This window comes from Saccopteryx leptura, chromosome 2 (genome assembly GCF_036850995.1).
Source record: "Saccopteryx leptura isolate mSacLep1 chromosome 2, mSacLep1_pri_phased_curated, whole genome shotgun sequence".
Taxonomy (NCBI): domain Eukaryota; kingdom Metazoa; phylum Chordata; class Mammalia; order Chiroptera; family Emballonuridae; genus Saccopteryx; species Saccopteryx leptura.
The window spans coordinates 79,321,375-79,346,531 of record NC_089504.1 but is presented as its reverse complement, the minus strand read 5'-3'; the positions used below and the strand labels follow the sequence as shown (position 1 = coordinate 79,346,531).

Here is a 25,157-nt window from a genome sequence, read left to right as displayed (position 1 = left end):
TTATAATCCCTGCTCAGTTCCCTAGCACCATGGGCAGAATATAAACTGGAGTTACTCAGATTTCTTACCAATTTTTTTTTCTTCATTTTTCCGAAGCTGGAAACGGGGAGGCAGTCAGACAGACTCCCGCATGCGCCCGACCAGGATCCACCCGGCATGCCCACCAGGGGGCGATGTTCTGCCCATCTGGGGCGTCGCTCTGTTGCATCCAGAACCATTCTAGTGCCTGAGGCAGAGGCCACAGAGCCATCCCCAGCACCCGGGCCATCTTTGCTCCAATGGAGTCTCGGCTGCGGGAGGGGAAGAGAGAGACAGAGAGGAAGGAGAGGGGGAGGGGTGAAGAAGCAGATGGGCGCTTCTCCTGTGTGCCCCGGCCGGGAATCGAACCCCCGGACCCCTGCACGCCAGGCCGATGCTCTACCGCTGAGCCAACCGGCTAGGGCCTCTTACCAATTTTTTTAAAAGCTCTATATAAAAGAGATAGGAAGTATGAGTTGTCTTGTCTTAAGCTTGGCATTAAATGTATCTGTGTATGTTCAAAAAAGGTCTTAATTTGCAGTTCATAAAAGCATTTTCACTTGTCTCTTTGCCTCTGGGTATACTATAAATATGCGAGAACAAATTTTAGTAAATATTTAAAACTTTTATAAACCTCTGCTGGATACACATGCACTTCAGGAAAAGCATCGGCTTTACCCACCCCCAGAGGCTAATTGGATCCACTTGGTAAGCTGTTCAGGAAGAAGGACATTCCAGAGACATGAGTCCTCTTCTGGGTAGACCCTGTCTCTAGGATCTGTGTTGCTCTGGACACCCTCAAAGGGTTTGAAACTATTGGCTTGGAATGATGACCTTTAGGACTTGAGGTTCGGTGATCCTTGGCACCTTTCCCTCTTCTAGACCACGAATGCATTTTCTGCTCCAAGTATTTTCCTCCCTCACACAGCTGCTACAACAGGTCACAGGCTTCCAATTACTAGGAAACAGGAAAAGCAGGCTGCAAATCCTTTAAGAGTCTGAACTTTGAGTTTTCAATTGGACTGTTAATGGAAGTGGGAGGTGTTATGGGACCTGGGATGAACGCTGCTGCTGACCAGCTGTGTGGCTTTGGGCAGCACCTCTCACCTCTGGACCTCAGTGTCCACATCTGTATGATGAAGCTGTCGGGCTGACTGACCTCTAGGGTCCTTCTGGATTCAGCATTGCATAGTCTTTGGTGTCCTGGTTGTTGCTATTACTAATTTATCTAGTGAGACTCTCTTGTTTAGGCAGTGAACAGAGTTCTGTAGAAAGATCAGATATTAAAAAGTTTTTGGAATTGTATATATTTGTTGGTCTATATTAGAATAGTTTGAGGGTCTGCAGGAAAGGGGAGAGTGCCTTACCTTGGAAGACTCTGTGTACTTAAGGGGATGGTGAAGGGGAGGGCCCAAGAACTGCCAATTAATGGACTGCCCTTAGGTTTATCCAAGCAGCCAGGAAACAGAGGTGTATGTTACAGAGCAGCATCCCATCAAGTCACAGAGTAGATGGCCATGCTAAAGAGCACAGGCGTTGGAATTGGGCAGAAGACCTGGGGCCCTAGTGCCGATTTCATCATCCTCTGACTATGTGACCTCGAGCAAGGTAACCTCTCCTAGACTGCAGTTTTCATGTTTATAAATGGGCTAATAATGTTGTGTCTTTCATAGCATTGCTGTGAGGATTAGATTGGTCATATGTAAACATCTTCACCCATGTGGTGTATAGTAATATGTCAATAACATAGCCTGTTAAATTACAGAGTGCTTGCCTTTGACTGGGCTAGGCATTTTAATCTTTGATATCTGATTTAATCCATATAAGAATACTAAAGTAGGAGTTTTTACCAAGAACCAAAGTATTATTATAGGGCAGAAAATTGAAGTTCAGGGGAGTAAAGTAACTAATTTTCTCAACATTGCCTAGGCAGTCAGTGGCCGAGGTAGGATTGGAAACCAGATCTTCCTGCCTCATGTCCCTTTCCGCCATGCACTCTACTTCCTGGAGTGAAGGAGGGCCCTCTTCATTGCCCCCGCCAGGCTAGGCTCAGCAGGGTGGCCCAAGAGACTGTGGCAGAGGCAGAACAAGTCATGGATTTCCACAGATGCCGTTCTCTTTACAAACAGGTTAGGCTCTAAAAGACTGTTGGAAGTTCATTTGTTGGGAAAGTCCAGAGTTTCTACTGCTGGCTACTGCTATTCATGTTGCTCATGTTGGTGGCAGGAAGAGTTGCCATGCTTTTGTTTTGATAACCAGCTTTTTTGCAACTATGAAAATTCTTAACCCTGAAAGTTTGTGAGTAGAGTACTGTAAGGTAGTACAAAAAGTAAAGTGTCCTAAAGGAGAAAGGGCAAAACACCATGCACACTTGGAGAAAAAGGAGATTCACAGCCAGTAACAGTAGGGTCATCAGTTAGCTTCATGGGATGGTGGTGCTGGTGGTGGCATTCAAGACAGGCCATTTAAGCACTTCCCTTGAAGAAAGAGAAGCATTTTGGAAAAGAGGCAGGAAAGAGAGAAAATCTAGGGAGTGTTACAGGTGCAGAAAACTGACGCTCAGCTCTGTGGGGTGAGGGGATTACAGAAAACTCCAGTTAATTTTTCATGTCTTTTAATGCCTTTGATTATGTCACACTAAAGCAGGTCAGAGAGTTCAAGAATAAGACAAATACCATATTAGTCAACAAAAATATTTCTAAGCACCTTTGCCTTTCCTCCACTTGCAGGGAAAACTTCCAGCACTTGAGTGCTTGTGTTCCTTTTGTTTGTGTCTTCAAATCCTAACCCACACTTTCCAATAGGACAGCTGTCCACTGGTGGCTGTCGAGCACTTGAAATGAGGTAGTCCTGACTGATATATGCTGTTAATGTGAAACACATACTGGAATTTGAAGATGTAGCAAGAAAATAAAATCTCTATATTTTTATATTTGATTACATGTTGAAATGCTAATATTTTAATATATTAGGTTAAAATTAAAATATAAAAATTAATTTTGCCTGCTTCTTTTTACCTTTTTCAGTGTGGTTACTAGGAAATTTAAAATGACATATGTGGCTCTCATTTATAGCTTGTGTTCTCTTTCTATTGGGTGGTGCTAGTCTAGAGGTACCTGTTATATCCTTAAAGTTGTCATCCATTTGAAGGTTACCTGAGTTATAGATAGCTTTGAACTAGGTGCGTGTCAGGAAACCTACCTCGTCACTGAGATGCACTAGAGAGCTAGGTTCCGCCTACAGCAGGGCATGTAGCTTGCTCTCTGAGCTTCAGAGTTTTATCTACAGAGTGGGGACATTGGATCTGATATTCTCCTGGCCTCTTAATTTTAAAATTTTATGATTCTAGCTTGGAGTCAACTAATGCTTTATTCTTTCTGGGTTCCATTGAAAGGTCTCTCCTACTTCCTTTATCATTTTTATATCAGAAAACAGCAATATTATTTCCCTTTCCTTCTGGTTCTTTAGAAAAGCTTGGAGTGGAAAGACTTTAGAGAGTGCTGATAGATTAAAACACCTTCTCCCTCCCTTTTCTCTTTGCTGTCCATTGGTGCCATCTTGGCTTCTTTGAGTGTCCTCCTGAGCATGGTGACCAAGGCAGCTCCTAAAATGATACACAGAACAGGGTGCTTGAAGAGGTCTCATTTTTTTGGTTCATGACTGTCAAGAAAGACTATTATTAAATACCCCAAATATGCTGATTTCATAAACCTTGTTTAGGTACCATCCAGATTCATAAAAATTGAGAATCCGTCTTTTTTCTTTTCACTCTACTAATGTTAGAACAATTCATTTTCTTTATAATATCTCTTGTTCAGTAGTTCATCTCCCTATACAATACACAGCTGCTCATCCATTTGTTAACTAAATATATATGTCAGGCATTGGGCTAGCTTCCAGAACATAGAGATGTCAGACTTGGTCTTTATCCTTGAGGAACTCCTTGATAAAGACTAACAAGAAGTCATGGTGCTTGGTGGCTTGAGAGGGATATTCAGGGTGTGTGGGTGCAGGTAAGGAAAGGAGGCAAACTGTTGAGCGAACGCAGGCAATGAAATACTTACTTTGAAATAAGAGTTTTGCTATTTCAAAGTAAGACAAGGTTTTAGTTAACTAGCAACAAGTCAAATAAATAAAATCTGCCCTATAAATATATATTAGATATAATTCCATTTAATGGAACATCAACGTCTGGATACAAGTGTTTTCTATACTAAAATCCCCTCTCATGATACCAATCACGATGTAGTATTTTGCCATTAAATTTATTTTTCTTTTGGAATAAGCCTTTATAGTATGTTACAGTTTTAAAAAGTAACAATATAGAAAGTGGGTCATATAAAAGCAAAGTTTTACTGGTTTTAAAAAACAAGGGCACTGGAGAGGGAAAATATTGCTATGTCTGTGGAGTTGTTTTATTGCCAGTGCCTGAATCTGTTATCCTTAATAAAATCTTGACTTTTCTGTCAAAGAATGTGGGTGATATTTTTGGTAGTCAACACACTTCTTGGCTTTTGATTTGAGGTTTGTAGGAATTCTAAAAAATAGGATACTAAGGTACTAATTGGCTCAGATTGAAATCTCAGATAATTGATGGATCATGAACACGGAATGGTAGTAGAAGCTAATGTTTTTATACTGTAGGAGATGGTAATTTTTAATATAAAACAACCATTTATCTTGAATGAACAGAAGATTGAATCACCCAACTTACGTTCCTATCATTAAGAGATACTTTATATCACATATATATATGATATAAATACATGTTGATCATTCTGTATTAAGGCCAATGATGTGCATTTTGAGAAAGGAAAATTAAACTTTTTTTTAATTTTATTTATTTATTTTAGAGAGGGGGGGAGAGAGAGAGGGAGAGAAGGGGGGGAGGAGCAGAAAGCATCAACTCCCATATGTGCCTTGACCGGGCAAGCCCAGGGTTTCAAACTGGCAATCTCAGGGTTCCAGGTTGATGCTTTATCCACTGCGCCACCACAGGTCAGGCAGAAAATGAAACTTTTATTGAGCGTATTTATTTTTCTTCTTTTTCCAAGTGAGAGGAGGAGAGATAGATAGACTCCCTCATGTGCCCCAACCGGGATCCACTGGGCAACCCTTGTCTGGGGCCAAAGCTCTGCCCATCTGAGGCCATGCTCTCACACCAAGTGGTTTTTAGCACCTGAGGTGGAGGCTCCACAGGAGCCATCCTCAGTTCCTGGGGCTGATGTGCTTAAACCAATCAAGCCATGGCTGAAGGAGGTAGGGAAGGGAGAAGGGGAGGAGGGGGAGGGATGGAGAAGCAGATGGTTGCTTCTCTTGTGTGTCCTGATGGGAATGGAACCTGGGACATCCACATGCTGGGCCGATGCTCTACCACTGAACCAACTGACCAGGGCCTTATTGAGCATATGTAATATTGTGAAATTCAGATATTCATAGTATAAGGACAGAATATTTACAGAAGATCTCCTTGTAAATAATTAGGAAAACCTAAAATATTCCTCATGAATCAATAACACTTTATAATAACAAAAATAAAAAGTAAATATGACAAGTTTATATCATCTTATGGCTATTCAAGACAGAAATCTCCGAATGAGAAGAAAATAAGAGATCTCTGTAAAGGCTGTTGTTTATATGCAGTTGTGTTCATAGAACAATACAGTAGTCAGTCCTTTTTTCTGGGGCTTGGAGAGTTGAAGAGAGGTGCCCAGTAATAGTACTGGTGGCAGCAACATTTACATGGAGGGTCTAACTTATTAACAGAAACAGCTCATTAATTGTTGTCTGGAAAATAGCTTTAGAGTAGAGAGGGATGAATTCTCAGTATATTTGCCCACCAGGGGGTGATGTTCTGCCCCTCCGGGGCGTCGCTCTGTTGCGACCACCAACAGAGCGACGCCCTGTTTCTTCCCTTCTCTCCTCCCCTGTGCATTACCCCAGAGTGCTGTGTGTTTCAGTTTCTGTAATTAAAATCAGCTCAGTGTAAAAAATTCTATGATAATTCCATGTCATTCTTTGATATAACCGAGTTGGAAATCACTAATAGGGTTTTGTGGATGTGCTGGTGCCTGATGATTAGAGGTACCCCAACTGGTTTGTAAGGATTCTATGTGGCACACAAATGATTGATACACTCCTTAGTTGTTGAGAGCTCAAATAGCTGCCCTTTGTCCAGCAGTTAGTAGAATAATAAGGTTTGTTTATTACTAGCATGTAGAAGGAAAAGCTCACTATAAAGTATAACTGCAAATTATTTATTTACTACCTGCATAATGACGCATAGAGTTTATTTAATCATTCTTTTATATAGTCATTCATTTAATTAATGTTTACTGAATGCCTACTGTGTGCCAGGCAGGATATGAATTAGTAGGGGTGTGGCAGTGAGCAAGATAGAGAAGGTCCTGAACTTGATAGACGAGACAGACAATACACTCACCAACAGATGTGCCCATCACAGAGAACAGTAAGTGATTAGAAAGGTGCAGGGTGGTGAGAGTACCTGTGAGAGGGCTGTGGGTAGGGGGGCGTATTTTAGGTATAAGATGATCAGTGGAGGTCTTTCTAAGGAGGCAGCAATTGAGGTGAGAACAGAAAGAATAAAACAACCAGGATTTCAACTGAGCAATGGTTTGATATGGTCAGTGGTGTATAGCATGCTTCTTGTATGCAAGGATGATATTCTGAACTGACCTGGAACCAGTGAGGAAAGACAGCCTGACCCCAAAGCACAGCCTTGGAGCACTAGGTTAGGCCAGATGTTTAGCCCTTAACTGTTAGGTGACAGAGGGGTGTCAGGGGAGGGCTTGGGGCAGCTGAGTTGCTACTCAGAGGGCTCGTGGTCAACACCCATTTAACTATTATGTAGGGAAGTATTTAAACAAGTACTATGGCACAGCTGAACATCAGCCATGCTTATGTGTAGCTTTATGATCCAAAGAATTTTGACAATTAATTAATTGTAGTTATAGATCATTTAAAAAGTTGTGCAAATTTTACATAGTTCAATAGAGAAAAGGAAGGGTGAAATTTCTGTTTTCGATGACAGCAGTCATGACTTTATAGTCTGGGTCACATTTTGAGAAGGTAACATCATCAAACGATATAATCTTCTCAGGAAGGTAACCGGCCTAACTTCATTGGTTTTATAGGCGGCATCATTGTCCACATCTCCCTACCAAGATTTACGATAGAACAGAGAAACCATGTCTTCTCTCCGAATACACCGAGAACTACCCTCTCTATTACTCATACCTGCCCAGAGAGTCCTTCAAGCCCAAGATGGAGTACCAGAAAGGGTCCATACCAATGGAAGGCCTGACTACATTCAGGTAAGGGCAGTGGTATGAATAAATGAACAGATAACAGTAATGGGGTAATGTACAATACTAACGCACAAAATTAATGTACAAAAAATGTTCAATATTGCGTTAATGTGCGCTGTCAACATATGCTATTAATGTCTTATTGGTCATTTACTATTTCTGAAAGAAAATCTTGCATGTATTCATCTGTTCAGTTTTTCCCAATCTCCTCCTAAAGAGAAAGGATTCTTGTGTGGAGGTGGGAAAGGAGGGGAGGGGAAAGACTAAATCAATCTATATAAAAAGAGATGGAAGTTAAGCAAAGTAATAAAGGAGTAGAAAGAGGGGGACTGCTGAAAGAGCAGCTTTGGGCTTTGGCAGCTCAGCTCCAGGTCACCTTGGGTGGTAGTAGTGGTGTTGGTTGTGGGAAGAGAACTCAGCAATGGAGAAAGAGTGGCCTTTTTTGAAATTATGCTATAGGTTTTGAATTGTGTTTCCCTTGAGTGTTCTTCAAGAATATGAAAGAAGAATATTTCCTTTTAAATAACTCTTGCCTTATAAACTCTGATTCTTTAAATCCAGTTCTGTGCAGAGACTGAACCACAGGGCTCAGTGCAGAGGTGGGATTCGAATAATTTAACAACCGGTTCTCTGCCTTAATGACCGTTTTAAGTATAAAAAACTGATATACCTTAAAGGTAGTTTATTATTTCATGCATTTAACACTTAAATAAGAACAACAAAGGAGGTACACAAAACTAGATTATATTATGAGTTTTAGAATATTAATGAAAAAATATTAAATAATATCTGACAAAAAACAATAAAACTATTATTTAAGATATTTCCAATGACAGCTTGTCTCCCCCTGGTTGTTTGGCACTTTTTCTCTTTACGTTATATGTTTGTTTACTGAAGTAACAAAGGTGAGGGGATTAAAATGTAGTATTTCACTAAAGGTATAATGAGTCTTATGAAATGAATAAATAAATATTACAAGCATAGTTCCTTCAAATTTTTTTCACCTGTGGACAGAATGAACATTACTATGGGTGCTTCAAATACACTGTTGTGCAGATGAATGTTAAAAAAGAGTAAGGAATATAAATTTGTGATCTACATTGGGCAGCTAGCTGCCCAGGCGCCCACCTTAGAGAGAACCCTGATTACAAGTGCCATTTTACCAACTGGTTTGCCGAACTCAACAAAAATTAGGTATCGGTTTTGCCGAACTGGTGCGAAATGGCTGAATCTCACCACTGGCTTAATGTATTTGGGTTGCAGATATCTGTCTTGAGAGGGTGGGATAAATGATCAAGTTCAGGATTGTGCTACATGTTGCCATGATTCTAACAGAATCTGCCATTGACGGCCTGGTTACCACCAGGTGGTAACTTGCGACTGGTAACTCAGTGGAGTAGAAATATCTCTGCATGCAGCCAGGAAGCATTTCAGACTGCGTGGCTCACTCCCCAGCTGAGATTGAGGATGGACACATCCTCTGCCTGTGCCACCTCCCCTTGTTGCAGGGCTGCAGCACAGTGCTTGCACGTTATAGGTGCTGAAGTCCTGATACGATTTTTCCCTGTGCCTCTAACTTTGTGCTTTTGTGGTAAAGGCCTCAGATGACCTGAGGCTGAGCAGAACAGCTCTCATTCGTTCTGCCCCCAGGTACCCCCAGGATAGGCCTGGAAACTTCCTCTGTTAAGATGATGGGTTGGAGGAATAGTGTTCCTACTGAAAGTTGCTATCTTTTAAATTCAAAGGAAGTCCACATCTGGGTTATGGGACAGAAAAGACCCACAAGGGGAGACAAGGGGAGAAATGAAGTCAAAGGATTCCTGAGCTTGGTGGGAAACTCCGGATGGGGCAGTCAGATGATGGGAGGGAGCTAAGTCCTTGTCTGATGCTTGACTTCAATCAGGTCACTTTTATGCTAAGTAGTTCTCGTAAATAATTTGGTTTAACCGTGAGATTTCCAGGTCCTTCTTGAAAAAACTGTAATTTGCATACCCTGTGTTTTATCCCATGACTTATTCAACAACATGAACCTTAAAGTCTGGGCTTCATTTTACCAAGGGAAAAAAAAGCATTCTTAGTTTCTAAGAGTTTAAAGACGACAGCAAGAGATGTGAAGTCTTCTAGAGCATTGCTTTCCCTTTTAAGAAACCTTGGAAAAGTCCTGGCACGTGCTTAAGAGACGTGTGACTGGTAGTAAAGGATGAGAGCTGTGTTGAGGAATGGCTTGCAGACACCACCTTCAGCCGCTAGGTGCTGGTCTTCTCAGTCTCTTTATACCCAATTTGCAGGAATTGTGAATGTAAAATACAGAACAACTTCAGATGTTGTATTAGGGATCTGTTTCATGTCCTGGAAATACAGAAAAGGGTGTTTTAGGGCTGTGTGTTGAATGCTTTCTGTTTATTGTCCACAAGCTCAGGAGAAGGAGGATAAGCCTTCTCTCTGGGGCAGGAGCCCTGCTCCGTCACCTGGCTCTGAGCCCTCACAGGGAGCCTCACAGGCCCTCCCGCCTCCCCATAGCACTTTGCAAAACAAAAACTTCCCCTCTGACCTGTCCTAAATTATCCGTGTCTCATGTCACTTACAACAATAAACATATCATCCGAAGGCCTCTCTGCCCTTGCCAGAGTCAGAGTAATAATATCATTCATGTCAAGATGTGGCCTGAGTGGAGGAATGCAGAAACTGACAGAATTTCCAAAACAAGTTAATGATCATAAGGGCTTTAAGAAGAAAACGGGGGAGGATCAAGGTTACTCATGGGAAGGAAAAAGAGCAGAAATATTTCTCTCCTGTCCTTTATTTTCTTCCCCAGAAAGAGAACTAAGGGAGAAATGAGCAGATGACATCTTTTCTCTGCCCTGTACGTCAGCCCCGTGCCTTCCATGCTGGGCACTCGTGTTCACAGACCAAGAACAAAACAGTGTCCCTGTCAGGCTTTGCTTTTTTAAGTTCTAGTGAGTTGTTATTGAGATAAATGAACAGAAATCAGGATTTTGCCAACCATCTTTTCTGAAAGATAAGTGAACAAATCAGGATTTTACCAACCATTTTTTTCTGAACCTTATGAAATCAGCAGAGGCTGATTCATATATGTGTACATACAACAAAACTGTTGCTTATCAAGAAATGCAGAGCTGTCATCTGGGTGCCCCACCAGAGGCTTCTGGGAGAAGAGATGGGTCAGCCTGGTGTCTGTACACCCCAGTGTCTGCATGGATTGTCACCACCCTGCCCTTAGGAACCTTAGTACCAGAATGTCCCACCCACTTCTGTATCTAATGTCCGACCTGGCTTGGTTTCTGAGACGGGCTGTGGGGCTGCCACCTGCTGCATGATAAAGTCATGTGGCCCAGGACTTGGCTGGCTTTGGTGATTAAGACCAGACACAAAAAACACCTGGTTTCTGGAAAGGTTATCATCCCAGCATGAGGTGTGATTACAGCTGCGCACAACTCTTCCTGACTATAAATCTCAGGGATTTACAGCAGGTGCCGTAAAGAGAATGCTTGTGATTTTCAGCTCTCTTAGTATGAAGTTTTCCTGCAGTTTTTGGTAATTCCTTCTCATAGAATCTGCCTTTGGTTTGAATAGACCTGCAATCAATTTATGAATAAGAGGTTCATACTTCAAGCCCCATTTCCCCTTAGGCATGTCATTCTGTGAAATACTTGGGCCCCATTTTGTGACATTATTTCTGTTAGCTAAGCCAGATGCTATAGGATGGACAAAGTGGATACCCTCACGGGAAAGAGGTGAGTACTCAGAATGGTGTTAGGCCTTTGTTCTCACGGGGTAAGACCATGGCTCCGGTGAATTGGAGATGCGCATGTACGTGGGAAGATTGAATCAGGTTTAGACTTGACGGGTTTGGCTGAAGGGCAGAGGGAAGGAAGTTGGTAGCACAGATTTCTTCATTTATTGAGAAGACTTTTGGGTAAACTGAGGAAAGTAATGGAGGCAAGAGCTAAAAGAGAAAGGGCATTTAGTATCCTCTTCAAAAGCCAGGAAAGAAGCAAAAAGGTTAGTAGTGGGCTTGAGTCTTTCCCTACCCACTGTTTCTTTCTTTCTTTTTTTGTATTTTTCTGAAGCTAGAAACGGGGAGAGACAGTCAGACAGACTCCTGCATGCGCCCGACCGGGATCCACCTGGCACGCCCACCAGGGGGCGACGCTCTGTTGCAGAGCCACTCTAGCGCCTGGGGCAGAGGCCAAGGAGCCATCCCCAGCGCCCGGGCCATCTTTGCTCTGATGGAGCCTTGGCTGCGGGAGGGGAAGAGAGAGACAGAGAGGAAGGAGAGGGGGAGGGGTGGAGAAGCAGATGGGCGCTTCTCCTGTTTTCCCTGGTCGGGAATCGAACCTGGGACTTCTGCACGCCAGGCCGACGCTCTACCACTGAGCCAACCAGCCAGGGCCACCTACCCACTGTTTCTTTACACAATTTCTGTTCAAATACATAACTTGGCTTTCTACTCAGAGCGATACCCCAGGGGATATACTTATTCCCTTCTGTGTACTGGGCCTGAGAATTAAGGACGCCGTGCAGAAATAGGTTTCGTCTCAGCTTTAGACTTGCCTGAGCAATTTCAGAGTCTTTGATGCTGTGAGTCTTTGATTAAATTGGGGGACAATTTGGCCACTATTTCTTCTAGTATTTATTTATTTTTTCAGTTTCTGTTCATTTCTTCCCCCCAGTCTTTTTTCTCTTTGTTCTTCAGAATGGATAGTTTCTATTCATCTACTTTCAAGTTCACGGACTCTTTCCTCTATCTCCATTCTGATATTAAGCCTGTCTAGTGAATGTTTTATTTCAGATCTTGTATTTTTCAGTGTTTGGATATACATTTGGTTCCTTTTATTTAGTTACTGTTTGTATTCTGTGGTTTCCTTTTAATTCATTATGATCTTATTTTGCTTTTTGTAATTGAGTATAGTTAAATAGCTGCTTTAATTCTAACATCTGTTTGGGGTTGGTCTTCATGATTATCTTTTTCTTTCTTGAGAGTGGGTCGCATTGTATGTATGCTGAGTAATTTTGGGTTGATCATGTACATTGTGAATGTTATATAGTGAAAACTAGATTTTTCTACATTCCTTTGAAGACTTTTTTTTTTTTTCCAAGATCAGATAGGTCAGGCGTGGCCAACAGTTTTTGCCCCTGGGCCAGATTAGAAAGAAAACTTTTTTCACAAGCCAGACGAAATATTAAAATTAAAAAATGTTAAATACAAAAATGATTCGTTTAAGTAAACAAAATTTTATTATGTAATTTGTTTATGAATAGATGTGAGTGGAAAATATTTTTAATATATGACATTTTAATAAAAATATATTAAAAAATATATTTTAATAAAAATACAATTACATACCATATAAATATCCAAACTATATCTCAATCAACCAAAACAATATTTAATTAATAGAATGAACTTGAAGGGGTTCTATCGGATATTAAACAATTATTTCGTTTTATGAACAGCCTGGACACGTTTTCAGTTATCAACCACAGCTATTATCTATGCTACAGTGCCATTTGATTCAGCACACTTGACCACAAAAATAACGAATTGTTTGACCTTGGGTGTGCACTGGCAAACTCCGCCTAAAAGAATGTGGGTTTCATTCGCTGCTAAACGTCAAACAGTTCATATCGAGTACAGACAAGTACAAAAGTTGTAAATCTTTATAATAGAATTTTTTTAAAAATAAAGAAGTATTGTGAATCAATTCTACCAATTGGAAGTTACCCCTAGATTAGTCTCATGTGGAATTCTCTTCCGCATATCACTATCTTCTTAAATATCTCGATTTCCAATAATCAAAGACACTTCCGCTTCTGAGTAGCTGAGATTTTAAAGTAGTGGAGAATATTAAAAATTTAATCAAGGGCTGCATAAACTTGTTACGCGGGCTGGATCTGGCCCATGGGCCATATGTTGGCCATGTCTGAGATAGGTGGTAACTTGACTGGTGTTGGGCAGATAAAATATATTATGCTCATTTTGTTAAAGATGGCGCTGCCCACATGGAAGCCTGTCTCCCAGGTGATGCTATTAGTTGCCCTTATGCTTGGAATGGGTGTAATTATATTAATGTGTGTTGGGGGCAGGCTGTGGGCAGGCAGGATCCTTGGAGCCTGGGGCTTGGTTTTAGGACTAAGCCTTTCCCACCCTTTTAGATGTGGAGCGGTGCAATCCCATCATGCCTCAGATAAGTGACTTTGTATTAGAAACTTCCCTATTTTGTATATTGGATTAAAGGTTTTGATTTCTGCACTATAAAGTGGAGCAGACTGGGAGCTTGCTCTCTCGGTTCCTGAGATTAGCATTAGAGGAGAGAGCTGAGAAAGGCCACATGGAGGAGAGGAGAGACAGCCAAGATGGCGGAGTGCTGAAAGAGAAGCCAGTTAGTACAGAGTTTGTGCAGAGAGAAGGAGATGGGGAACAGAGGAGAATGAGGCTAGTGAGCTAGAAACCTTTGATTCTAGGAAACTCGGGTAAGTCAGTAGCTTTGTGAGCACTGAATGAGTGGGTTTTGGAGCCTAGTGTGTGTTTTTACTTGCCCGCCAGGTGCAAGCTAGGATTAAAGCTAATAGCCCACCAGTTCGTGGCTCCACTGTTTCATTACCATTTGTCTGAATCCAATGTGAACCTGCATGGGCCGGGAGGCTGTGATGGTGGCCGGCAGCTGGCTTTACATTTGGCCTAGTCTGTGGCAGGATTCAATACAGATGAGTATGGAGCCACCACCACCTTTGAGTGGTGGAGTAGAGGACTGGCTGCTGTTATGGATCCCCATTGCTGTCCTTTTGGGGGACTGTAGGGTGGCTGACTTTACAGCCATGTGTGAGGAAACCGAGAGCTATATGGAAGAGGCTGCCTGGGACCTGCAAACTGAGCAGTGGAAGGAGCTGGAGCAAATGTGGGAGAAAGAGATGCCGACCCTGGAACTGGAGGAAGCACTGGAGGAGGAGGCCAACCAGGTTCATGAGATTCGCCTGGAAATGGAGCAGCTGCTGGAGGAGGAATCACAGGTTCGTGAGTTGCAGCTTGCCCTGGACATTGTGGACAGCCAGCAGCAGCAGGAGGCTGAGGCTGAGGCTGAGGCTGAGGTTGAGGCTGGAGCTGGAGTTGCAAGGTCTGCAGAGCAGAAGGCGGCAGCAGCCCAGGACTCGAGCCCGGCAGCGGGAGCTGGTGTTTTCAGTTCCTCTTTGGAGGATGAGGAGAATCAGGCTGGAGTTGCGATCCGCAGTCTCCAGAAGGTGAGAGCCTAGCTGGAAGGAGCACCTGTTATGGCCCTTGGTAGGTTTGCGATTTTGGGACATAGAGGTGGATGCCATGCTTTCTGGAGCAGAGATGGAAATGCTGACTGCCATTGCCATGTGCTCCTCTTTGGGACAGTGTAAGACCTGCCAGGATGGCAGGAATGAGGGGGTTGGCTGACGCCTCTTGTGCATGGACTGATTTCCTAGACTATGACCGGAGTGGACACTGGCTCCTTTGTTGGATGGACTTACGGATTTTGGACAATGTGAAATACCCTGATGGGGGTGGGGGGTGGCTTTGCTGGAAGCACTCCCCTGCCCCAGGAAGCTTTTCCCATGGCTAGGAAGAAGGCCAAGGACATTTTGCACTTTTGGCAAAGTGCTCAGAGACTGGTGAAATGTATCTTTGTAATTGTTGAAATTGTATGATTTGTCATATTGTTGTAATTTGTGTAATGTGCCTAATTTCTTTGCACAGGGATGCCAGTGGTGTAGATTGTGGGTAGTAAAGTGAGCATAGGGGTGGATTGTTGGGCAGATAAAATATATTATGCTCACTTTGTTAAAGATGGCGCTGCCCACATGGAAGCCCGTCTCCCAGGTGATGATATTAATTGCCCTTATGCTTGGAAAGGGTGTAATTATATTAATGTGTGTTGGGGGCAGGCTGTGGGCAGGCAGGATCCTTGGAGCCTGGGGCTTGGTTTTAGGACTAAGCCTTTCCCACCCTTTTAGATGTGGGGCGGTGCAATCCCATCATGCCTCAGATAAGTGACTTTGTATTAGAAACTTCCCTATTTTGTATATTGGATTAAAGGTTTTGATTTCTGCTCTATAAAGTGGGGCAGACCGGGAGCTTGCTCTCTCGGTTCCTGAGATTAGTATTAGAGTAGAGAGCAGAGAAAGGATAGCAGAGAAAGGCCACGTGGAGGAGAGGAGAGACAGCCAAGATGGCGGAGTGCTGAAAGAGAAGCCAGTTAGTACAGAGTTTGTGCAGAGAGAAGGAGATGGGGAACAGAGGAGAATGAGGCTAGTGAGCTAGAAACCTTTGATTCTAGGAAACTCGGGTAAGTCAGTAGCTTTGTGAGCACTGAATGAGTGGGTTTTGGAGCCTAGTGTGTGTTTTTACTTGCCTGCCAGGTGCAAGCTAGGATTAAAGCTAATGGCTCACCATTTCGTGGCTCCATTGTTTCATTACCATCTGCCCGAGTCCAGTACAAACCTGCATGGGCTGGGCGGCTGTGATGGTGGCCGTGTATACTGGCTTTACAACTGGATTAAAGATGTAAACTTTGTGACTGTGTCTTGTGTTGGTCAAATAAGTTTGTAAATATGATATATATGTTTACTTGCTTATAGTTTGCATTGGATGTGTAAGACCTGCCAGGACAGCAGGAACGAGGGGGTTGGCTGACGCCTCATGTGCATGGACTGATTTCCTGGACTATGACCGGAGTGGACACTGGCTTCTTTGTTGGGTGGACTTACGGATTTTGAACAATGTGAAATACCCTGATGGGGGTTGGGGGGGGCGGCCCTGCTGGAAGCACTCCCCTGCCCCAGGAAGCTTTTCCCATGGCTAGAAAGAAGGCCAAGGACATTTTGCACTTTTGGCAAAGTGCTCAGAGACAGGGACAGGCTGTAAGCAGGCAGGGTGGTAATAGCCTAAGGCTTAGTTTTAAGACTAAGCCTTTCCCACCCTTTTTGATGTGGGGTGGTGCACTCTCATGAGCAGGGGTCCCCAAACCTTTTTTACACAGGGGACCAGTTCACTGTCCCTCAGACCGTTGGAGGGCCGGACTATAAAAAAAACTATGAACAAATCCCTATGCACACTGCACATATCTTATTTTAACGTAAAAAAAACCAAAACGGGAACAAGTACAATATTTAAAATAAAGAACAAGTAAAGTTAAATCAACACTCTGACCAGTATTTCAATGGGAACTATGCTCCTCTCACTGACCACCAATGAAAGAGGTGCCCCTTCTGGAAGTGCGGTGGGGGCCAGATGAATGGCTTCAGGGGGCCGCATGTGGCCTGCAGGCCGTAATTTGGGGACCCCTGCTCATGAGGAATCCCATTATGCCTCAGATAAGTGACTTTGTATCAGAGACTTCCTTGCTTGTATATTGGATTAAAGCTTTTGATTTCTACACTATAAAGTGGGGCAGACTAGGAGCTTGCTCTCTCAGTTCCTGATATTAACATTAGAAGAGAGAGCAGAGAGGAGAGCAGAGGCCACGTGGAGGAGGCCAGGAAAAGCAGCCAAGACGGTGGAGTGCTGAGGGAGAAGCTAGTTTGTGCAGTGTTTGTGCAGAGAGAAGGAGATGGGGAACAGAGGTGAGTAAGTCTGGTGAGCTAGAAACCTTTGATTCTAGGAAACTCAGAAAGTCAGTAGCTTTGTGAGCATTGAATGAGTGGGTTTTGGAGCCCAGTGTGTGTTTTTACTTGCCCACCTGGTGCAAGCTAGGTTTAAAGCTAATGGCCCACAAGTTATTGGATCTGTTGTTTCATTACTGACTGTCTGAATCAAATGCGAACCTGCATGGGCCAGGCAGCCATGATGGTGGTCATGGCTACTGGCTTTACATCTTGGGTGGCAGCTCCAATCTCAGTTCAGTTCTTTACCTTTAGTGTGGTTGCTTGAAGGTTGATATGGATGTGAGGTTGACCAGAAATTTGGGCCTAGTAGACAGACAGACTTTGATACTTTTTGTCTCTGGTTCTCTCTTTTCTGGGATCCTTTCTTCACTTTCTGGTACCTGTGGTTGCCTTGAAATTTGATCCTCTGGTTATTCAATCAAGAAAGATGGAAAGTACTTGACCAGGTGGTGGTACAATGGATAGAGTATTGGCCTGGGATGCTGAGGACCCAGGCTTAAAACTTCGAGGTTGCCAGCTTGAGCATGGAATCAGAGACATGACCCCATGGTCACTGGCTTAAGCCAAAGGTCATAGGCTTGAGCAAGGGGTTAGTCACTGGTTTGGCTGGAGCCCCCCTGGCAAGACACATATGAGAAAGCCATCAATAAACAACTAAAATGAAGCAACTACAAGCTGATGGTTCTCATCTCTCTCCTCTCTTGTCTGTCCCTGCCCCCAAGAACAACAACAGAAAAAGAAAAGATGGAAGGTGTTCCATTCACATTAGCTGCCTTACCGAACACAGACTTGAGCCTGCCTTTAGACCAGAAGCCTTGAAACCAAGTGGAAACTTACACAGAGGCTCAACCAGTGCCATTCCCTTCTTCTCCCCATTGGTTCTACTCCAGAATCTGCCTATCTTGGTTGCTCTTTAGTGCTTAAAGGTGGTTGTTTTTATATTTTGTCCAGAGTTTATATAAAGCAGTATGTGAGGCCAGTTGCCACGGCCACCATCACAGCTGCCTGGCCCATGCAGGTTCGCATCGGATTCGGACAGTTGGTAAAGAAACAACGGAGACAAAAACTGGTGGGCCATTAGCTTTAATTGTAGTTTGTACCCAGCAGGCAAGTAAAAACACTGGGCTCCAAAACCCACTCATTCAGTGCTCACAAAGCTACTGACTTATCTGAGTTTTCCTAGAATCAAAGGTTTCTAACCTCACCAGTCTCATTCACCTCTGTTCCCCATCTCCTCTCTGCACAAACACTGCACAAACTGGCTTCTCACTCAGCACTCCACTGTCTTGGCTGCTTCTCTTGGCCTCCTCCATGTGGCCTTTCTCTGCTCTCTTCTCTAATGCTAATCTCAGGAACTGAGAGAGAGAGAGCAAGCTCCCAGTTTGCCCCACTTTATAATGTAGAAATCAAAAGCTTTAATCCAATATACAAACAAGGAAGTCTCTGATACAAAGTCACTTATCTGAGGCATAATGAGATTCCTCATGAGAGTGCACCACCCCACATCAAAAAGGTTGGGAAAGGCTTAGTCCCAAAACCAAGTCCCAGGCTACAAGGATCCTGCCTGCCTACAGCCCACCCACAACACACATTAATATAATCACGCCCATTCCAAGCAAGAAGGGCAACCAATACCATCACCTGGGCGATGGGCTTACATGTGGGCAGCGCCATCTTTAACAAAGTGAGCATAATACATTTTATCTGCCCAACACAGTGATAGATGGTAGCCTTCGCTTTAGTAGGGGTCAAGGAGATGAGAGAGTAGGGTAGGAGACAGGTACTATGTAAGCTGAATCTTGGAGTCAGGTACTTGAAATCCTGTCTTTCATAGTGAAGATGAGGAGGGCTCAGTCTGTTTTGAACAGGATCAGTGAGATGAATCAAGCCCTTTGGATCAGCCTAGGGACCTTTTCAGGGTGCTGGGCTGGGCTTCCCAACCTGCCTGCAATGGCATAATGGTTTTCGTAGATGGTGCCCTTTAACCCTGGGGAATTTTAGAATTATGTGTGGAAGTAATAAAATCAAATAATTGACTAACAGCAGAGCCCCATAGAGGTGATTAAGAAAGGACAAATTATGAGGAGTATCTCAGAAGTCAAGAGAAAGAGTATTTAAAAAATGAAAGAGAAGATGGATAGTATTAAGAAGGTGGAGGGTGATAAAGGCCTGCAGAGCAGTGACTGGATTTGGAAACAAGGTGGAATTTTTTTGAGCCTTGCCTAGCGCAAGGATGGAATAGAATCCGAGTTGATGGGTGGGGCATGAGTGGAGGTAAGGAAGGCAAGTCTATTCCTGTTGACAGCCCTTTCTAGAAGAGAGCAGGGGAGGAGAGAGCAGTGCAGGGCAGTGGGCTCCAGCAAGGCTTTTGTTATATGTGTGTGTGTGTGTGTGTGTGTGTGTGTGTGTGTATAATATATATATAATTTTTCCTTTGAAGTTTGGAAAGACGGAGCATGTTTAAATACTGACAGAAAGAAGCCACTAAGAGGAAAAGGTTAAACCACAGACCAGGAGATGGTCCACAGATGAGGTTTCTGAGAAAGAGGGAAGGGATTGAGGGTAGGAATGAAGAGATTAGCTTTGGGCAAGAGGAAAACTCTTCTTAAAATGGATTCCATTTAATATTTAATATGATTGATTAGCTGGTCACACTAACAAGTTCTAAAGTTTTCATAGATAAACATTAATAATATATTGTTGTTTTAGAAATCTATTTCATGGCCTCTTTATCATTGTGAAAATCTTTCCCTCCTTCTCAGCTCTGAAGCTAGCTGGCTATGTTACAGTATTTCTTCTTGCCTTTTGTCATACTCTTGTCAAATACCTTTCTTTAGCTTTGCCTGATGATTGGGAGTCAAGTTGTTAGACTTTCCCAGCAGGGCTACTTTAACCTTTACTTAACTCAGAGTTTAGCTCTTGGCCTTCCATACTATATAATTTTATGGCTCCACACCTAAAAGAAATTTAACATCTTTGACCAATTTTTTTTCTTGGTTCATAGTCACAATGGGCACAGGGACTAGGAAATGTAACACAGGAAGAGAGGGGAGTGTTCTTAAAAAATAAGCTGCTAAATTTGAGCAATTTCTGGGAAGGATAAAGTAGACTTCTTTTATGTGAACTTAAAGGCTGTAAGATTATGTGAGATTGGGGACATGCATTGGCGTTGTGGTTAATGGTAGGTTTCAGTGAATGTTCTCAATATAAAAATATAATGAGGAAACATAAATTCTGATTAAATTCACTCTTAAGCCACAGTAAATATTTTTGGGTGGGGCATACATAAGTTAAGTTTAAAACTTTTCCTCTCTTCAGAAATAGATCATTTTCCCCCCCTCAAGATTGTTTTTCTTAGTTACTGCTGATTAGTATATTCAATCATAGATGTACTTTCACAAGGAACTTACATTTTGTTCTAGAGAAGGAGAATCAGTGAGCAATATTTCTCCTTAAACATAGCAAAGATTTTGCTGCATCAGCTTTTGTCTGAGTAACCAGCTCCAGGATAGTCTGTGAGCTGGAGAGTTCGGTGTGGACATTCTTTTGCTCTTTTCCTGTAGAAACAGCGGAAGTAGAGGCATTAAGCCCACTGAAATTGTTGTAGAGCCTGGCAGCCCTCAAAGGAAGGCTCTCGCCGTCCCTCAGGAGAGCTTGGCTCCCTCAGGAGCAGTGACAGCAGAGGAGGATGTCATGACCTGTGTGCAGGGCCTCAGAGGGTGGCAGGCTCATGACTGGAAAGTACTCCTGGCTGCTCTGGGGTTGGGGGGACTTTAGGTGGGCACAGCTTGGGCATTTGGCCTTGTTTCTTTTTTTTTTTTTTTTTTAAATAAATTTTTATTAATGGTAATGGGATGACATTAATAAATCAGGGTACATATATTCAAAGAGAACATGTCTAGGTTACCTTGTCATTAAATTATGTTGCATACCCCTCGCCCAAAGTCAGATTGTCCTTCGCCACCCTCTATCTAGTTCTCTGTGCCCCTCCCCCTCCCCCTAACTCTCCCCCTGTCCTCCCTCCCCCCACCCCTGGTAACCACCACACACTTGTCCATGTCTCAGTCTCATTTTTATGTTCCACCAATGTATGGAATCATGTAGTTCTTGTTTTTTTTCTGATTTACTTATTTCACTCCTTATAATGTTATCAAGATCCCACCATTTTGCTGTAAATGATCTGATGTCATCATTTCTTATGGCTGAGTAGTATTCCATAGTGTATATGTGCCACATCTTCTTTATCCAGTCTTCTATTGAAGGGCTTTTTGGTTGTTTCCATGTCTTGGCCACTGTGAACAGTGCTGCAATGAACATGGGGCTACATGTGTCTTTACGTATCAATGTTTCTGAGGTTTTGGGGTATATACCCAGTAGAGGGATTGCTGGGTCATAAGGTAGTTCTATTTGCAGTTTTTTGAGGAACCACCATACTTTCCTCCATAATGGTTGTACTACTTTACAGTCCCACCAACAGTGAATGAGGGTTCCTTTTTCTCCACAGCCTCTCCAACATTTGCTATTACCCGTCTTGTTGATAATAGCTAATCTAACAGGGGTGAGATGGTATCTCATTGTAGTTTTGATTTGCATTTCCCTAATAACTAATGAAGCTGAGCATCTTTTCATATATCTGTTGGCCATTTGTATCTCTTCCTGGGAGAAGTGTCTATTCATGTCTTCTTCCCATTTTTTTATTGGATTGTTTGGCCTTGTTTCTTATCCCTTGCTCTTGGTATCTGTTGGAATCCATGGGAGTCCGAAAAGACCAGTGTAGCAGACTTTATTGAAAGGAAGAAAGGAACCCTGCCGGGCACTTCTCTGGGGAGAAGGGCACCCGTACAGACTAAGAGGTGAATTTTATAGGGCTTGGGAGAGCCTGAGGGGATACCGAGTCCGAAGTTCTGGTATGTTCCCTCCTGCGGATTTACGGCTTTCTGGAACGCTCCTCCTTAGGGCGGTTGACCAGCTTCTTGGAACTCTTCTGCCTCAGGGGTGATTATCCAGTAAGTAAGGGTGAGGTCAGGCAGCCAGGTGGAACAACCAAAGGGCAGTAAATTTATATATCTATCAGTATCCTGATCCTCCTCTTTAGAAGAGGGCTGAACCCTTGGGTAGCCACCAGTGAATGTGGGCTGATGTGGGGATATATGGTCTCAGCTGCCTCCAAACCCCTCCCACCCTTTTTGGGAATGAGGAGAGCTCACCTGCCCTTGGGAGCACTCTTCTGAGAACACAGACTTTCTGACAAAAGCTGCTTTGTAGTTAATCAATTTTCAGACAGGTTTTTCTGGAACTTTTTATTTCTCTCTGCCACCTAGGGCCCTCACTCCTAGCTTGCTGCTGCAGTTAGTTTAGTATTAAGCAGGCACTGGTGTGAGGCCTTCTAAGGAGGGTACATGTGTGGAACTGACCCTTGGGTTCTCATTTAGCTTGCTCATTCCATAGCCCCAGTTTATACACAGTCGGCTTCCAGAGGCCGCGAGTCACTCAGCTTCCTCTTGCTGCTGGCCAACATGAGGCCCCTGGGAAGGGAGCCCGGGCTGAAGACCCTGACATGTATCTTTAAAGCTACCCAGAGGGTGTTACTAGGAATTCATCTGAAGCATCTCTCATTTCCTCTGTAGAGCCTTAGGGAGACTAATTCTCCTGCTTCTGAGCTCCCACCCTACATTCCACCCAGCATTTTCAGGACGCGGTTTGGCTGTATTGACAACCATGTATATAATTCATGCAAGACAGGTTACAGTGGAGCGTGTTACCTTTGCTGGTCATGCATGGCCCAGTAATGCTGTTCCAGATTTTGGCCGGAAAGTAGGTTTTATTGGTGTTTGGGCCTGATGTTTTCCTGTCCGGAAACCTCCTCACTCCCTTGGTGAGGCTGTTTTGGCAAGCACCATCAGGGAAAATGGACCTTCCCCTTGTCCAGTTTAATAAACGGGTTCCATGCAAAACCAGGCTGCTGTGTAAAGCAGACACCCTTGGGGGGAAATGTTTGCTTAAGAACTGAGAAGCCGGGATGGCCCTTTGGAGACCCGGAGACCGTAAGCCCAAGTCACCCTGGTGTTGCCAGGGTGAATCCTGGTGGTGGTACAATCAGCTTCTTGGCCTATCTGTAACTGTGGGATGCTTAGGGAAGGGAGTGCTTCCTATGTAGTGAAGCCCCCATGCCCTTTCCTATCCCTGTATTTTCATGCTCTCTGAAATAATGGGGGCACTGATGCCAGAGAGCAGAGAAACAAAAGTCTCAGTGTCCCCATTTATTGTACTGTTCTGCCCTTCTGGGTTTTCTGTAAGGTCAGGTAGAGAAGGAGATACTTATTAGTAGGAGAAGCTGGAGGAGCACAGAGGAGGAAGTGGTGGTAGTTGTATGATAGAAGTAGCTCCACAGTGAAGGGGTTGTGGGGGCAGGAAGGTGGAAAGTGCAGGCACAGAGGAGAGGCCTCTCCAGGTGTTTGTCATGGAATGTGGGCAGGGGTGGGGGGGAAGGGAGGTGTGGCTGGGGAGTAAGGCAGGGGCAGGTCCAGCAAAGCTTATAAACTATGCCAGAGAGTTGGGCTTTATCTGGAAGAGTTTTAAGCTGGAGAGTGAAATGATCTGATTTTCATTTTAGAGGGCTAATTATGGCCACGTAAAAGGATTGAGGCTGAAGTGACAGGAGAGAAGCAGGAACCCAGGTGGTAAGCTGTCACATGATCCAAGTGAGAAACGGTCAGGATCTGAACCATGGAGGGAAGATAGGCTGATGGGGTGGAGGGGCCTGACCTGGTGAATGACTCTGCTGCTGGAGGGGGTGAGTCCAGGATGGTGTCCCGGTGCCTGACTGGGGTGAGAGGGGCACGGTGGTGTCTCTCTTGAAGGTGGGAAGCAGAGGAGGAAGAGCAGTTAAGGGAATAGAGTAGAAGAGAACCTCTTAGCAAATGTTTGTAGCCTTACTCTGAGACAATGGCCTCAATAGCATGGGCTTATTTTTGTAACAGGAGAGATTTTGGGCCTCACAAAATGTTACCAGTGAAAATCCACCAGCCTGACCAGTTCATCCCAAGTGAAGAGAATATGGATCTGCTCACAACGTATAAACAAGATTACAACCCCTATTCTGTCTGTCGAGTGGACCCCATCAAACCTCGGGAGAGTAAATATCCATGTGGGGACAAGATGGAGTATCTGCCTACTTATAAAGGTGAGTGAGTGTTGGGGGGCAGCTTGGGGGAAGGATAGGCAGAGCTGGTACCTAGGCCAGGATGTGTGGTTTTTTCTTCTTCTTCTTTTCCAAGTGAGAGTAGAGGAGATAGACATACTCCCACATGCGCCCCAACCAGGATCCACCCAAAAAACCCTGTCTGGAGCCGATGCTCTGCACATCTGGGGCCACCGAGCTATTTTTAGCACCTGAGGCAGAGGCTCCATGGAGCCATCCTCAGTGCCCGGGGCCAATGTGCTCAACCCAATTGAGCAATGGCTGCAGGATGGGGAAAGAGAGAGAGAGAAGTGGGGAGGGGTAGAGAAGTAGATGATCACTTCTTCTGTGTGCCCTGACTGAGAATTGAACCTGGGACATCTACACACTAGGCCGATATTCTAGTACTGAGCCAACTGTCCAGGGCCCAGGAGGTGTGTTTTATATGCCACCCCCACCTTAGTTCAAGGGTTGGGCAGACTACTTGCAGTGGGCTGATTGGGTCTGCAGCCCATTGTATAGCTAGAGAACCAGGAATGGTTTTTACATTTTGAATGATTAAAAAAAAATCAAAAGACTATTTCAGGACATGTGAAAATTAGACAAAATTTGAAGTTTGGTGTTCATAAGCATGTTTTATTGGCACACAGCCACTGTGTTTCAACAAATAATGTGTTCCAAGTAAATAATATGTTTATCTAGCTGCCTTGTGCTACTGCAGCAGAGGTGAATAGTTGTGACAGAGATCATATGGCTTGCAAGGCCTAAGACTTTAATATCTTTCCTTTTATAGAAAATATTTGCCAGTGCCTACTTTAGCTTGCTGTTGAAATCTTACATTGGGGAAGCATTTCAAATGAGTGACTGATGTGTTCATCAGTTAAAAAAATTATGGAAACATAACATACAGATAGAAAAATGCACAAATCATAATTATACAGATCAATGAATTTTTAAAAACTGTATAACAAAAATTTATTTTT

At 43.6% G+C, this 25,157-nt stretch overlaps 1 protein-coding gene across 1 annotated transcript in view; it reads left to right on the top strand.

Moving 5' to 3' along the window:
* The window catches only part of SAXO1 (stabilizer of axonemal microtubules 1), a 66,512-nt gene that overhangs the window by 21,043 nt on the left and 20,312 nt on the right, over window positions 1-25,157 (top strand). Inside the window, exons 2-3 of the mRNA XM_066363056.1 lie at window positions 7,173-7,352; window positions 23,975-24,177. Coding sequence (XP_066219153.1) covers window positions 7,173-7,352; window positions 23,975-24,177 — 383 coding nt within the window. The remainder of the gene's footprint in view (window positions 1-7,172; window positions 7,353-23,974; window positions 24,178-25,157) is intronic.